This window comes from Calypte anna, chromosome 5A, assembly GCF_003957555.1.
Source record: "Calypte anna isolate BGI_N300 chromosome 5A, bCalAnn1_v1.p, whole genome shotgun sequence".
Classification (NCBI taxonomy): Eukaryota; Metazoa; Chordata; class Aves; order Apodiformes; family Trochilidae; genus Calypte; species Calypte anna.
In genome coordinates, this window is record NC_044251.1 from 26,748,509 (window position 1) to 26,764,790 (window position 16,282).

Consider the following 16,282-nt stretch of genomic DNA (forward strand, 5'->3'; position numbering starts at 1 on the left):
GAGCTGCTCCTTCGAAACGACTCGTCCAATCAGCATCGGGGGGGAGGAAAAAAAAGAAAGGAAAACGCTTCCACAGCCCAATGCTGAACATTCACCATCAGCCTGAGATACTTTCCCGCTTAGACAAATTGTAACACATACCTTTTTGCGACATGGTCAGTGGAACTGAGTGCATCCTCCTCCAGTTCGCTGATGATCCCAAACTGTGTGGTGCGGCTGACATGCAGAGGGAACGGAGGCAATCCAGGGGGACCTTGACAGGCTTGAGGAGAGGGCCTGTGAAAACTGCATGAAGTTCGTAAGATCAAGTGCAAGGTCCTGCACCTGGGTCAGGCCAATCCCATGCACAAATACAGAGAATGGATTGAGAACAGCTCTGAGGAAAAAGACTTGTGCTGAGGCCGGGGGTTTGAGACTCAGAGCTTCACCCTAACGGCGCTGAGCGCTAGTGGCACAACAGTTAGTGCAGTGCTGAGAGAAGCAGTAGAAAGCCAAGAACACCGAGTTTGTGAGTTCAGGCCTCACCTTTTATTGGCCCCCCTGATCCTGCTCATGCGCAGTGGGGGCCCGCCCTAATCAGGCACAGGTGGGCTTAACACAAGCTCATGCTCACTCCCTGGCAATTAGTGGCACCTGGTTGCCTCATTTCACTACAGACTTGGGGCTCTTTGTTGACAAGAAGCTCAACATGGGCAGGCAAGGTGTGCTTGCAGCCCAGAAAGCCAAATGTGTCCTGGGCTGCTTCAAAAGCATGACCAGCAGGTCAAGGGAGGCGATTCTCCCTCTCTACTCCGCTCTTGGGAGACCCCACCTGGAGTACTGTGCCCAGTTCTGGAGCCCCCAACACAGGAAGGACATGGAACTAGTCCAGAGGAGGGCCACAAAGATGATCAGAGAGGCTGAAACACCTCTGCTGTGAAGACAGGCTGAGAAAGTTGGGCTTGTTCAGCCTACAGAAGACAAGGAAGGCTCTAGGAACACCTTAAAGCAGCATTCCCATACCTGAAGTGACTACAGAAGAGATGGGGAGGGACTATTTATAAGGTCATATAGTGTCATGACAAGAGGTAATGGCTTTAAACTGGAGGAGGGTAAATTTAGATTAGATATTAGGAAGAAATTCCTTCCTGTGAGCGCAGTGAGACACTGGAACTAGTTGTCCAGGGAAGTTGTGGATGTACCCTCCCTAGAAGTGTTCAAGGCCAAGTTGGTCCCTTCCCAAGGCAGGAGAGGGGGAACTAGATGATCTTAAAGGTCCCTTCCAACACAAACCATTCTCTGAGATTAGTTCTTTTCGTAACATCTCTTTCCCCCACCTTGAAACCTCTCATCCACATTCACTCTGGGGTTTTAAATCCATCCACAGGCACTCTTGTTTTCTCCATCCACAGACCTCACCCCACACTTTCTCTGCAGTCTCATGTAGCCAATACACTCTTGCACGTTTATCAGAAAGAAAGGGGAGCCTCAGTGCAGCCCAACAGCTCAGCACCCACACACAGGGCAGAGCAACACCTGTGTAACTGAGATCTGCACTTTATGCAGATTATTTCCTATAAGTGCATTTCTAACATGTGGATGGAATTAAAATACTAGCTGAAGAATTTCAATAAATATCATATATCTTTGTCAAATATGTGCTGCACCAGTTCTACAAACTTATACGCACCTTGGAAAACAACAGTCATGACTAATGTTTCACTGGAAACCATTGAAAAAAAGACCAAGCTTGCATTGAAGAAAAATCTCACAAATTGTTATTTACTTTTCTCAAAATAGGAAACAGCCCATTGACAAAAAGCACAGGCTGTGCAGAGGTGGAGTATAATCTGCTACATGAGACACAGTATGAATTTAAATAGTTTACGTCTCGTTCCATACCCTTGTGTAATAGTGCAGACTTGTATAATTTATCCTTTATTTTCCTCAGCCAGGAGAAGTCAGTGAGACCAAGAAGTATTTGGTTGAGTTTGTGATGATAACTATCTGCTGGTTTGAAGATTCAAAATACAGGATGGATGCTACTGTTGTTGCTACATGCATTGTACTCCTCTGAACCAAGCATATTTTAGTCTTTAGAAATGTCAAGATCACACTCAGAAGTCAAATTTGAGCAACTGTAAGATTACCATCCTAAGACAACTCAATTAGTGTTTCGTAACTCTTAGGAACAGTGTATCTTACTCCTCAAACCTTGTGAATTGTCATCTTCAAACTCCTGGGGAACAGTAGTATTAACAGTCTATGACCTTTATCACCTAAACAGGTCAGTTAAATATAAACATGACATGCCAATGGTAAGTTACTGGTGGAGTAACTGTACACATAATTCTAGTAATTATAGAATACCTTGGGTTTGAAGGGACCTTACAGTTCTAACCCTTCTTCATGGGCAGGGACACCCTACACTAGACCAGGTTGCTGAAAGCCCCCAAGTCAGTGCATGTCTGTGTCATGTATACTAGATGCCTTCTGAAGTTTTGCTTGGTTTTGATCATCAACTGAAAGATTAGAAAAAGGAAGAATCTTTTTAAAGCCATAAAAATCAACAATTACTGTTGAATCACTAATTGGTCAGGAATGAAGCCCAGGCTGTGCAACTAAAAGCTTGTCTGTGTGCTCCCCAGCTGTATCCTCAGTGTAATAAATACCTCTTCCTACAAACCTTGCTTTGCTTATGTCCTTAGACCATTACAGCATTACAAGCCTATGACAATTATCACCTCTTCCTCAGTGTATCAGCTAATTTATTTTTCATTCCCAGTGCTACTGAAAGCCTAATAGCACAATATTCAAATAGTGTAAACTGCTTTTTTATAAAGTTGCTTCTACCGTATACTTTAACTATACTTTAGATAAAAGTGCAATAGAAGCACTAGCTGAAAATAACAGTGCCTAAGAAATACAATGGGTACTGTAGAAATCCTAAAAAAGATTCAATACTGTAACAAAAGCCAAAGAAGAAATATATGATAAAGCATTTTTTGCTTACATGAGGTTTCAAAAGATCCAGAGAACATTAAATTGATTATAGCATGGTGTTTTACTGTACATATTAGAAGATTACATTAAAAATGAGTCAGGAAAGCCATTGTTCAAAATCTTCAATATCAAAACTACTGACTCTTACATATAAAACTATGAAAATCAAAACTTCCAACTTTTGAGAGGAGTTAACTTGCTCGTGAAGATTAATCTTATTTACTCACAGCTATTCTAACACATTTCGGTAGCACAGATCACACCATTTCAGTAAAAGCTACCAGCAAAAGAACAGTATTAAAATATTTACATAACAGTTCATCAGACTTATTATCTCAACAGCAACTATCTATGAAGTGAGACATCTATGCAAAAGGAATTAGTGTATTTGAAATGCATTGGAACAAATAGGAAATGTGCTTTAACATTTATGAAACGTCCATATACATACAACTGCTTCGAGAAGATTCCATTGTAGATGAACAATAATAGATCTGAAACGTGTAGTATAAAAGTGCTACAGAAGTCTGATCCTGAATTCTTTGTCAATTGCCATTAAAGTTTTCAAACTGAAACAAAGGTTTCTGAAAATGGCCTATTTAGTAAACTTTTAGCACAGACTAAAGCATACATGCACTTTGCTAGAAATAGCAAGTCTGCTTGTGGGGTGAGGTAGCTGGCTAGCTAGAAGGCAGTGAACGATACCTGGTTTCTGAAAATTATGGAAAATTTAAATGCAGGAAGAGTAAGATGTACTGGTGAACCATTCTGCCTCATGCCACCTCCCCCGCTCCTGTTCCCCCAAACACAGTGCAATTTCATGAGCTTGGTATGAAGAAACAGGAACGTTTCAGGACATAGCAACACAACATTATAGTACTCTCATACTTCTGGTACCCCACCAAAAAGCATGATAAAGAAGTTTTCTGCACTAGTGCTCAACACAGAACTATGAGAAACAGAAGTTATGGGAGTTTAAACTGGAAAAAAATTAAAACTAACAGAGAATATACACTGACTTAAATAAAATGACATTTTAATTTCTACTAAGATGATAAGCATTCTATAACACAGAATTAGGAAAAAAAAATGAAAAAGTACTTGCATTTTTAAAGGTAACATATTCAAATAAAATCCCAGGAATTCACATGACCATAAAATAAGATATGTAAGAAAACTTACAAGATCGTTGGGTTTTATTCTAGACTGAGTTTCTGACTTCTTATGCTACTTCTTATGCCACTGCTGTAGTGGCAGGGAAGGAACCAAACTGCACATTTGTTGTACCTTTCCCTTATTCTAAAAAAAAGAAACAAATTAGAAACATTATTTTCACAATAGCTTTGCTGGAGTTAGCTCACTGGTAAGGAGGTCCTTGAGATAACAGGCAAGTCAAAACTTAACATCCAACATCCAGACTACAGCTCAATCTGTCACTTGAACAAGAAGAAAAAATAAAACATCTTCATAGACAAATCAAACCTCAGTAGCAAATATATTTTCCCATTCTTTTGATTCATTTATGTGAGAAGTGGCCAGAACTAGTCTAGATTTTTAAAGTTATAACTAGGTATTTTCAGAAAGATGGAAATACACTTTAATTAGCACACTGCTTTCAGTTCATTTTTTTCTATGCAGCATAGAAAATAAGCCTTGTATCATTTTAAACTATTTCTTAAGAGTAAAAATAAAATATCCACTCCACTACATGTTAGGACATTAGAAAACTAGGTTTTAGTAAATACAAACATCCTTTTAATCTGAATAAGGTCTCTTTAGCTAGCAAACAATAGGGACAGTTCTCTCTGTAGCATGGTTGACTTCATTACACTATTGGCTGAAGTCATACTTAGTTTTTATTCCCCCCAAAATTTTTGTCTGTAGAAGAATCAATGTCTTCGATGCTGTTTCCAAAAATTCACTTGTTTTCCACAAAATCCACTTCAGTGGCCACTTAAGGGAAGTTTAATATCAAGTATTTTTCACACTGAATTTACTGATAGAGCAGAGCACAGCAGCTCAGTTACATTTCTTCTTCAGTTGCTAAATTCAATGCCTTTAGATAAGTTCAATTGTTACACAGAACAAAGCTTTAAAATGTGACTCGTTTTTTTCTTCTGTTTTCCTAGCTACCAAAAACCATCAGTATTTTCCCCACTGCTATTTAAATGCATTTGGGACAAACAGTGATAATTAAATTTGAAGCATCTAGTGTCATACCACGTTCATTTTCCTTGTTAGTGTCAGTATTAGCAGTTAAATTTGCCATCTATACTGACAGACCACCAGGGGGAGTCGAAAACTACATATAATTTCTGAAAGCTTCTAAACCTCTAGGATACGTTTCAAACATTAACATTTTATTCCATTTATGTACTTGACTCTACAGTTCTTTTTGTGTGGAAAGACCCAGGCATTGCCTTTTAGGACAAGCAGGACTTCTGCAATTAAAGAGATAAGAGGGTAAACATAAATAAAGAACTCCGAAAAGGAACAGAACTAACTATACTATATGGGGAGTAAAAATATATGATAACTTAAAAACCCACAAACAAAACCCGCATAACCTACTTAACCCAAGTGTATGCTAGAAGAATGGGGAATTCTTTAGGTCTACTTATAGCATTACACAATAGGACTTAAAAATATAGGCATATTCACACATTTTTCTCCAAAAACAAGCTCCTGACAGTGCTGGAGATCATTTATCATCTCATACACTGTCTATCTGTTTTAGAGCTTTGTTCTTAGAGAACATCTCCCTCCTGCCACAAAAGTTGTGCAAAATGCCAGCACACATACTTTGTTATCACCTATAAAACTTCACCCATGTATCATCTGCCCAGCATTGAGATGTTCATCTTATGTTTTTCAATTCTTCCCTGTGAGAAGAGTTGCCAGAACAACTTGAAGAGTTGGAGGAACAATGGACATGCAGACCACCAGTTCTCCAAGGGGAATGAATACCCATGCTGCTGCTCTATGCTCTGCTCAGCTCTGGCAAGAATCTCTCCTAAGAGAAACCAAGGCTGACTTGTTAAAAATGACATGTACTTCTCCAGACTGCTTTGCATTAACTTTGAAGCCACCACAGTGGTTAACCACACAATTTAGGGCAAAAAACAAAAACAAAAAACCAACAAAAAAGCTCTCCTATTCCTGAATACCATGGCCTGGAAAAGAAAACAGGCTGATTGAAGATCAGAACCTTCATTACAGGTATCAAAATAACACATCTAAAGAACCTGATTTCCCTAATGATGTTCATTCCCTGGTAGTAAGCAACACTAACACGGAAGCAGAAACACCTTCAACACAGCCCCCTCCCCCAAAAAAGATTTTCAGAAACCAGTGGTTCTGACAGGACTGGCCAACAGCACACCAGGCTTACTGTCCTCTAGATCAGCATGTTTAGGCTTTAACAACTCTAGACAGGACCACTCAGCTGACATCTGGTTCTGCAAATCATCAATGGTTTCTGAGCAGCCTTCTAGAAAACAACTTACTTGTACTTCTTCCACCACTGCATTCACAAAATTATCCTCTCCTAGCGCTTCTCTACATGTAAGCTCAGAATCCTATCCTCATACATTTTCTCAATGTCCTGATACTGTAAATCTTCACTGTAATCTATTTATAACTGGCATATAGTGAGTTAAAGAAATTGATGTCCACATTGTTGCACTTACAACTTGAAGATGGCACCATTTCTCCTGAAGAAAATAACTTGACAGTTGAATCTCTCTTTTTCCTTAAAGATTTTAAGTGAAATGTGGAGATCACTGCTTCTTCAAAAACAGCTGTGTACAGCCATAATGTCCTCTACATTACAGCAATCAGCACTCTTCTTCCCATTTCTTTCCCTTTTCCCCCCTCTCTGCCCACACTGACACAAGAAATAGCACGCCCTGTTCCACTTGCAGCAAATTAACACAGCCTGCTCTTTTATAACCAACTGTCAGAATCTGCCACCAATTCACTTCTTGCCTTCACAGCTTCTGGAGTAAAAGCAGAGATTACAATTTCTCTTCTACTGGAACTCTAGCAGAAGAAATAATCGCATGCATTTCCGAGAAAGACCTGTACAATAAAGAGATCTGTAAGCATCGACAGTTTCTGCAGTAGAATCTTGATAAGACTGTTGAAGTTGAAAGCAAACACCAAGTTTTTACTCATTTTTGTATCCCGGATATAAATTAAGACTAAAGGCCTATTCTCACTTTGGTGTTGAAGTAGATCTCACCTTTACCTTTTATTCTGACAGCTTTTAAAACTGCCAGGGCTACATACGGATGGACAAACACAGAGATACACATTAAGCAGAACAGCATCGACTTTTGAACTTCAAATCATCAGGGAATATAGCACTCACTCTGAGTTCCAGTTTGTACAAGAACTGTACAATGAACTCATGACCAGACAGTGCAATTCTGTTCCCTCAAGTAGGCAGAGTAAATATTATGTACAGCCAAGCCATGTAAAGGAGACAGATCTGAGAAAAGCTTTTTTGAGATGCTGCTTTTTGTCAATCTAGTTTCTCTTCACTGTACATTGATTTTAAAGGAAAAAAGCATACCTTCTGTTATTAACAAGTAAGCTTCTTCAGACATTGCAATGACACCATCACCTAGTCACCTCTGCCAGTTCAACTTGGAAACAAACCTTTAGTATTGTCCCCTCTTTGTATCATCTTTAAATACAACTTCCCCCCCTTCCTTCTCACTTTTCTGTAATTCCAAAGACTACTTTACACTTTAGAACTTCTTTAGCATAGCTGAATTTGTCACACAAAATCACACCCATAACTGATGTAAAATGTATTTGGGTAGCTATAGTTATACATCTAGGTTACTGGTATTTGCTGATATAATTTAAGCCAAACTAAAGACTTATGTAGCTTTCCCAAGCAGATGGCTTTTAATTATTCACAAGGCCTCAGCCTAGGTCTTTAGATTTGCCCTTAATTGTGAAAGTAACCCTTTGATCACAATCATACTAAAACAACTACATATTTTAAAAAAAACTCTCCAAGAAAAATCAGATTAACCTAAATTAATGCCTTTTTTTTTTTTTTTTTTTTTTTTTTAAGATTTGAAGCTTGATTTGTTGACTAAGTAAAATTAACTTTGTATTAAGAAAAATGCAGGAAGCTGCAATCAATTTGCTGTTTAAACTGTGATAGGTTTCTAAACAGTTCCTGAGCAATTAAGGAGTTCTATTTTTCTTGGCTGCATTTTTGGCATTTCAACAGAAGTTAGCAGATTTACGTATTAATTTTGTGAAAACAGCCAGATTTGCTGCCAATTTTAAAAAGTGATTTTATGAGTATTATGGATTCCTTTCTCCCTCTGAATAAAGTACTTATTTTCAAAAATCACAGCACAATAAGCTATAGCATACAGGTTTTGCAGTGCTTCATTACTACTTTTGCTTTGGACTATCTATGAAATCAATCCACTGTTAACCAAAATGTGCTAGCTAAGCTAATAGAACATCCTGATTTCCCCCCATGTGTGCTGGCTGAGAGGTGAAACAAACACCAGAACCAACAAAAGGCTCAGGAATGTTCCTGTGTCTGTGGGGAAGCTATCAGAGCAGTGCAGACCATGACAGGTACCTAGTTACTTACCATCGATTCCCATACAGTTGCAACCTCCCTTTTCATCACACAGAACACAAAGGCTATCAAAATACATGTTTTTCTTCAAATGTACATTATTGCAGGTAACTTACATTTCTCTCTCTTGCCACTTTTGGGCACAACAAAAGAGACTGCTCCAGCTGGTCTATGTAATTAAAAGCATTACTTTATTTACACTAGTGCAGGCTACAGGCATCATTCTAAGTTTTCTTTTCCACATAGGTGTTCTGAACATCCAGTATCTATTGAATGAGTGACATAAAAATGCAGGATGGCAGGAGACAGCCAACAGTTCTGCACTTATTTTTTACAGAATCCAGTGTTCTGTAGGCCAGAGGAGCTACATGACAAGGATCAAAGCACTTTTATCTCTTTACAGAAGAAACAGCCATGTTATTTCCTATTCTCCCAAGCCAGAATATTCCATCAACTACCTTGACTGAAGGGAGGCAATGTCATGCTTTAACAACATAGAAATCAGAGCTGAGAAAGACCATCATATATGCTAAAAACATCTGGGACTTTACTTGAGAAATAACAAAAAAATCCAACAGAAGACCAAAATGTCATATAAAGATACATGTGTGTGGACACACACACAGATACTCAGATCTGCAGTGTTAGGAAATGTGTTCATGCTGGATAACTTACAAGAAGGCTTGCATTTCAATGTCATCGAGTATTATACACACATGGAGATAACATGAGGAATTTACCCCTGAAAACATCTCCCCAGAAGCCTTTTATCTCTGACTTCCCATAACTTCTAACTTCTTCCTCCTCTTCTGTAGCAGCCCCCTTGTCTGGTCCTTGGAGTGTATGAGTAGAGAACTAATTTCTTAAACAAGGCATATTACTTTAAATTGAGGCCTAGACATGCAATACAACGTGTAGCTACAAATATGCACATAATACATGCACACATTAAAAATTTAAGACACTTGTGCAACAGCAACACTTCATCACAACCAATAAATATGTATCATCATTCTGTGAATATTTTCTGCCAAGAATTATTCTGTTTCTGGATAAAGGGTAGGGACCATGGCTGTACAGGTACTGTTATCTTGTTCAGAAAAGTAGCCATGGAAAAGGGATGAGAAAATACAGACATCAGTAATGCCAATTTGAAGCCTCAATCCATTCTGATGCAATACTGTATTTAAACATGTGTCCCCCAAACTGTTTAATAAAGCATTTTAAAAATCTGTCTTTGCATAGCAGTAGAAAATATGTAAGACAAATGCACTGAACCTTCATTTAAGAAAGAAATATTTCAGCTGCTTTTCCTTATATGCAAGTGTAAAAATTTCACTAAGCCAGAGGAACAGTAAATCCTAACTTCAGCAGAATTACCCTTTAATAACTAGTACTTGTGTTTCCAAAAGTATTACAAGGAAATAGCTTTACAGTATATCACATAATTTAATGACAGAATAATAACCACACTAGTTGTTTAAATTTTTACTGATAAGAAATTTGATTTTTCAGACAAGTCTGGCCACAATATTGCTGACTGCATTACATTTCTGACAGTAAAGAGATATCATTACTAGACATAAAATTTGCTTGACTCATAGCAGCACTTGAAGGAAAATCAATGTTAGTATAAACATAATTTACAGACTAACAACTCTTTGCCAAGGCAATATATTTATATACTAATCAAGATTGGCTTGTACACTTCAGATTTGAAATAGTGGTATGATTATGAAAAATTTGGCCCAGGGTCTTTATATGACCTAGACTGCTAGGCTGGACAAAAGATTAAGCTGAGACAGCATCAATCTGCCAAGAAAAAGTAGTCTCCTGCAGGACATCTGAACAAGAGGTGAATTTGCTCTTGAGCTACCTGGTTTGCAACTCAGTTTTATCACTATAAATGGACATCAGCAGTTGTTATGTAAAGATGCTACTCTAAAAATTCAGACAGCTTAGTGTCAAACACAACTTCATAAGACCTGTTACCTAAAGGTAGCAGCAGGTCAGAGGTGCTAAACATTTCAGCTACACCAGGTAACCAGTTCCAAGCAAATGCAAAGTAACACCTAACTGTACTTAGCCCTGCCAAAAAGAACTACCCTGTTTTTAAATTTGTATTTAATAACCACTGTTACAGCACAAAGAGGACACAGAAACATTAATTTATAAAAGCTGTCTTTGATACAAGTGATGTCTTCAAATAATTTTAGTTGCACAACAGTCTCAAACCTGTGTGCAAAAAATCCTGGCAACACAGCCATTAAGTATCGAATTTAACAGGCATTAAGTATCTTGTCCAAGAATTGTCTTGTTTCACGTGTTTGACAAGCAACAGTTCAAATTTCCCAACACAAAGAACTGCACTGTGTTCCTAACTTAAAAGAAGTTATTTCAGCTGAGTCACAATATTCCAAATCTACCTGGTATCCCAAAGTCTCTTACACTTAAGCAAATTCAAACAAAAAAGATTTTTTTTTTTTGTTGCATTCACCCCAAGGACAAGAACTCCTCAAGGTGGAAATTTTGCAAGCAATCTGTTCTCCAACCTCCCAATTTACTTGTACTGTCTGCATAACAAGTATTAATGGTGGATTGTTTGTTGTATTTACAGCAAGTTTATTGGGGAGCAGGAAAGTTTTCTTGTACAAACAAGCCATGTCCACTATTGAGATTACTTCCAAAGAAAGCATTCAGAAAGCAAGCCTGAATATATTACATTGACAATTATTTTTCAATATTTTAACATTGTTGACTTATAATTGGTTGTGTTATTAGTACATATACTGATCTTTAAATATATTACACTTCTACATAAACAGTGCAAATCTCAATATTCACATCAACCTGAAATTAATGCTGCAATTACTGTTGACATTCACATCAAGAAAGTAGTAAACTATTTCACATGAGCAATTCCAAAACCTCAGAATGCCATTATTAATATTAAAGAAACACAGAACAAAGATGTTTGGCTTTAAAGCCTTGTTTTGATACACGCAATCCCTGTAAACATGGATGTATGGTATTTCTCAATACTGATATCTGATATAATTCTATAAATAAAACAATTCCTATAACCTTTTTTGCATAGGGTTTGGATTAAGGTTACTTTAAGATAGAGCAAGCTGTTAATGAAGTCCCCTAGTCCTTTAGTCTTCCATCACCCAAATTTAGGCATATGATTAACTTTACAAAAGGAGTCTTTGTGACTTCAGTGGAAACTTACACACGTAATCATTTGCAAAACTGGAGTAATCTTTAGCACTTAAGTTTGCCCTAGTCATTGAGAATACAAGCAATAAAAGAGCTCTCCATAAACTTATAAAATACACTGATTTAAAAGTTTTTGCTGATGTTTCTGTAAGTCACATTCATGATTCCAAAGTTATGTACATACTATACTATCACAGTAGGAAATACTTCACTGTAGAACACCACAGTGAATGAGTTGTGAAGCACAGTGTTCAATATAATTTCCCTTTAGTATTCCCAGTGCATAAGTTGTTAACATCTACACTACACAAGGTGCCCAGGTCTAGTATTTGTTATATACAATGTAAAAGCAAGATAGAAAGAGCTTTGCAGTTTAAAGTAAGGAATGAAAATAGTGGGTAATATACAGGGATTCACTCCTGCAAAGTACAGAATTCTCCTTCACAACAACCACAACCACCACATATGGTGGTCATTCAATCCAGTAAAAACAGTGCTCAGCACCTTGTAGGGAGATCTGAGTGCACTTTATAATAAAACATCTCTTTTGGATGTTATAAAGTGCAAAAGAGAAAATACATATTCTTATATTTTACAGTCACTATTAAACTGCCATACTTGCACAATGCAAAATTCAAATAACGTGGTAAATACTTTGTATGGACCCTATAATAACAAATGTTGGAACTGGAGCTTTTGCATCTTTAAAAAAATCTTAGCATTTTAAAGTTACTGTGTAAATATAAAAAGAAAATATAAATTATAATTCTTGAAATAGATATTTTAACATGTGACCATTTTTCAATAGGAAATTTCTCTTTCTCTTATAGCATTATCTTTTAGAATCTGTAAAACATTTCAAAAGTTAGTAACTTTAAAAAACAGAAATTAAAAGTATTGTGTATCACAGTACTAGACACCTCATCTTATCAAACATGTTACCTTAGATGTTTCTTTAAAAATTAAATAAATACAAAAAAATCTAAGACTGATATTCCCAGTTGTTTACAAGACACATGGAGTTATTTTTTAAAACAACATAAGATCAGTATAACATTTAATTTTGCTCTTAAAATTCATATAAGTGGGATCGATTGTAACCACCAATTTAAAAGGCCTTGAAGTACTGTACTGCTTGGTGCATGGTACCAATGATTCCTCACATGCAGGAAGAATTACACTATCTGACATTCTTCAGACAGGTGGGTAAAAGCAGACAATCCAAGAGTTCTATACATGTTACAGTTTTCCTTTCTTTGAACAGTGGGGAAGAAACTGTGAGGAAGATTCTGACACTGAGAAACAGTCTTCCTCCAAGCTGTACCATGAGCACCATAGCTTTTTACTTTGAGCTTTACTGCAAAATTAGTAATTTTAGCCCTAAGAGAATACAATGGCTGTATAATACTATTACCCTATATCCAGTGATGCAAAACTTGAAGCTGAAAAGAAATTTATTGAAATACAAAGCTAAAAAGGTATGATTAAAATATGTTTTTAAAGCAACAGACAGGAGAAGACAACATAGGTACTACCAAGTTTATAACCACTTAATTCAAGACAGGATATTCTGTCCTTTTCAGTCAGAGAATTGGAAGATGGTTTCTGGGTTATTGCTGTCTGTAGGATTTGTTGGCTGCAGTGTCTTTGTAGGTGTAGTTTTACCATGAGAATGAGAGGAAGAAGAATGTGAACTTTCACTGGAGCTGCTACGTGTCTCTGTGCTTGTACTTGTTTTTTTCATTTTTCTTCTCTTCGCAAGAGGTGCTTTGTCAACATTCTGGAGACAAAATCCTTCCCTTTTGTACTTGTTAAAGGCCTGTGTAAAAAGAAAAAGTAATTCTAAGCTTTCTAAGAGGCTTAAAGACATTTTGTGCCTCATAGCTTATTATGAATGTTCTATGGTAAGACATAAGATAAACTGCAATCATTTCACAGATCCCTAGTGATTCTTATTGTAGCTGTAACAGTAACTTCACTACCCTGTACATGTATTTCAGAGCCAACACAAAACATTAATTGGCAACTTCCCCTCCATATTCTTTTTAATTTAGAAGATTTTTATTAATATTATTTATTTCCATTTAATATTTATATTACCTTTTATTAAGCTCAAGACCTATTTACGATTACATTTGCAGAAACTACACTTAGTTAAAATACAAGCTTTCTTTCAGCCCAACTTATATTACATTATTGAGACCTCTCTAAGTAACAAATATTTTCTTTTTCTCTTCTTGGTAAGGTGCATCTACAAGTATTGCAGCTTGTAATATCTACAAATCTGCTCAACTTAATTATTTTTTGTAGAAGAAATTAAGAGAGAACTATGTTTTCATAATATAGTTTTAGTTCAAATGTTTTGAGTGAATGGTAAACAAGCAGGTCTATTTTAAAAAGTACCAACTATATTAAAACCAGGAACTAGGTATATTCCAGAAATATATATAGGTATATTCCAGAAATTAGATTTTGTAACCATAAGGACAAAAAATTCTGTTGCTTAAATTAAACAGAAAGTTTCTTCTGTTTTTCATGAAGGTTTGAAGACATTTCAGTAGACTTCTCTAAAAAAAAAAAACCACCAAAACAAGCTATTTATTGAACAGCTCCCTCTCAGTTTCCAAAACCCCATTAGTATAAATGCCTTCAAGAAATTTGTTCTTGCCTTATCATCCATATTTTCACTGTACTCACAGATGTTACGAATGGAGGGGAAATTGCAGCTATAAACAATCCCTGTATTATATAAAACACACATATTTTTATTTTAGAGAAAACATACAAAAACCTAGATTAACACATTACAAAATTTAGCACAACATATGAGTTCTTAGAACTTACATGAAAAGTGGCTTTGACATACGTATGCACTGCAGCTCCTGAAGAGCCCAAGTTATCAGGGGTCATTAGAGGGTTGGATGACAGCTGGCTGCCATCCTGAAGCCATTCATTGTATCTCAGGCTGGACATCTTAATCCTTTTGTTGGGATCCACAGTTAAAAGTCCTAGTAGAAATATATTATATTAACCTATGAGCTATTTATCTTCTTTTAATAGAAAATTCAATCATTTTTTAAAAATCTCATGCATTGCTTTGATAAGTGAGTCACGACAATATTCTAGGTGTCCCTGTATTTATCCTAGATAAGGCTCACACAATATTACACTATCATCCCCTCCAAAAGAATCAAGACATACCAGTTATCAAACAGTTAAATAGCAATTTCTTGCATCTCTTTTCACATGAACTACCAAATGATTTCTTCACTGACAGCCTGTCTGTGACGAAGGTCAAGAGAGTAAACATCAGATTATCTGCACAATCCACTGAAGTCTGAATCCAGAGATGCCTACATTTTTGGCAGAAAAATTCCTTACAAGTCTGCTTCTACAGAAATTCAAAACTCCATTTTAGCAGAATTAAGACTGGTGTCTATCTCATGCTGGAAAAATAATTAGATGCTCAAAACCTTAAGGGGAATCAAAGCATGGCAAATGTGAATGAAGCAGCTCAGAAACCTAGCAGTCTTGGTACACACATTCAAAAACAGCCCAAGGCAAGGACTATAGTAATATATTAGTTTTCTGCAAAAGCTCAGCTTTTAATGCATTTATATCATAACCTGGTGCTTTTAAACAAGCAAAAATATCATAAAAGAAAAACTCAACTTTTAAATATGTTTAAGGAGCAAATTCACTTTTCTCAAGCTCTTCAGTTACCTCTAACCCTGCTGACCACTCAGGATCTCAGTACATTAGAAAGCTCTCAGCTAGGCACACAATTTGTAATGCCATCCTGCTCTGTTCACCTTTACCTATAACGTGAACTAGGGCTGAGCTTGAGCTTGTACACAGCTCAAGCTGTCAGTATTACTTATGAGCTTAGGCACTCTGATGCTGATCACAACATCCAGATACTGTACAGTTATCTAAATTTTAACTTTTGAGATAAAAACATGAAATATTTGTGAATATTTACCTTGAATTAACTCCTTAGCCTCTTCAGAAACATTTTTCCAAGCTTCTCCTTCAAAGGAAAACTCTCCCTTTTTAATTTTCTTCATAATTTCCAGTGCACTGGTACATGTTAAGCTTTTGTCTTGAGACTGAAATGGTACCTGTCCTGATAGCATTGTATACTGGCACGAGAACAAAAGTAGTATTAACAAGCATTACATATTTACTGACAAGCCTATTACTAAATAAGGAGCACTGTTTACAGCACTTAGAATAAAACTTTGACTAGCATAACTTCAAGGCTAAAGAAAATTTAAAACATGCAAGACTTTCTCTGGAGCCATTGTCAGAAAAAAACAATCACCTGTTTCAGAACATATACTATACATAAGACACAATGATATTTCTACCTAGTTTGTATTTATTGCAATTAAATTTTTGTAAATCAATTTTTGTAAATCAGATTCTTTCTCCAAATTGAAACTATAGGAATATACAATGGAT

At 36.5% G+C, this 16,282-nt stretch overlaps 1 protein-coding gene across 3 annotated transcripts in view; it reads right to left on the minus strand.

Moving 5' to 3' along the window:
• Positions 1-16,282, minus strand: part of RPS6KA5 (ribosomal protein S6 kinase A5) — an 87,669-nt gene that overhangs the window by 2,353 nt on the left and 69,034 nt on the right. For 2 of the 3 annotated variants that reach the window (XM_030451561.1, XM_030451562.1), the window contains 3 exons: positions 15,801-15,960; positions 14,663-14,826; positions 8,781-13,637 (listed from right to left, as the gene is read on the minus strand). In XM_030451561.1, the coding sequence (XP_030307421.1) occupies positions 13,398-13,637; positions 14,663-14,826; positions 15,801-15,960 (564 nt within the window). In that variant the 3' untranslated portion in view covers positions 8,781-13,397. Of the gene's footprint in view, positions 1-8,780; positions 13,638-14,662; positions 14,827-15,800; positions 15,961-16,282 lie in introns of those variants that run through there. The other variant, XR_003987629.1, reaches the window with a different exon arrangement.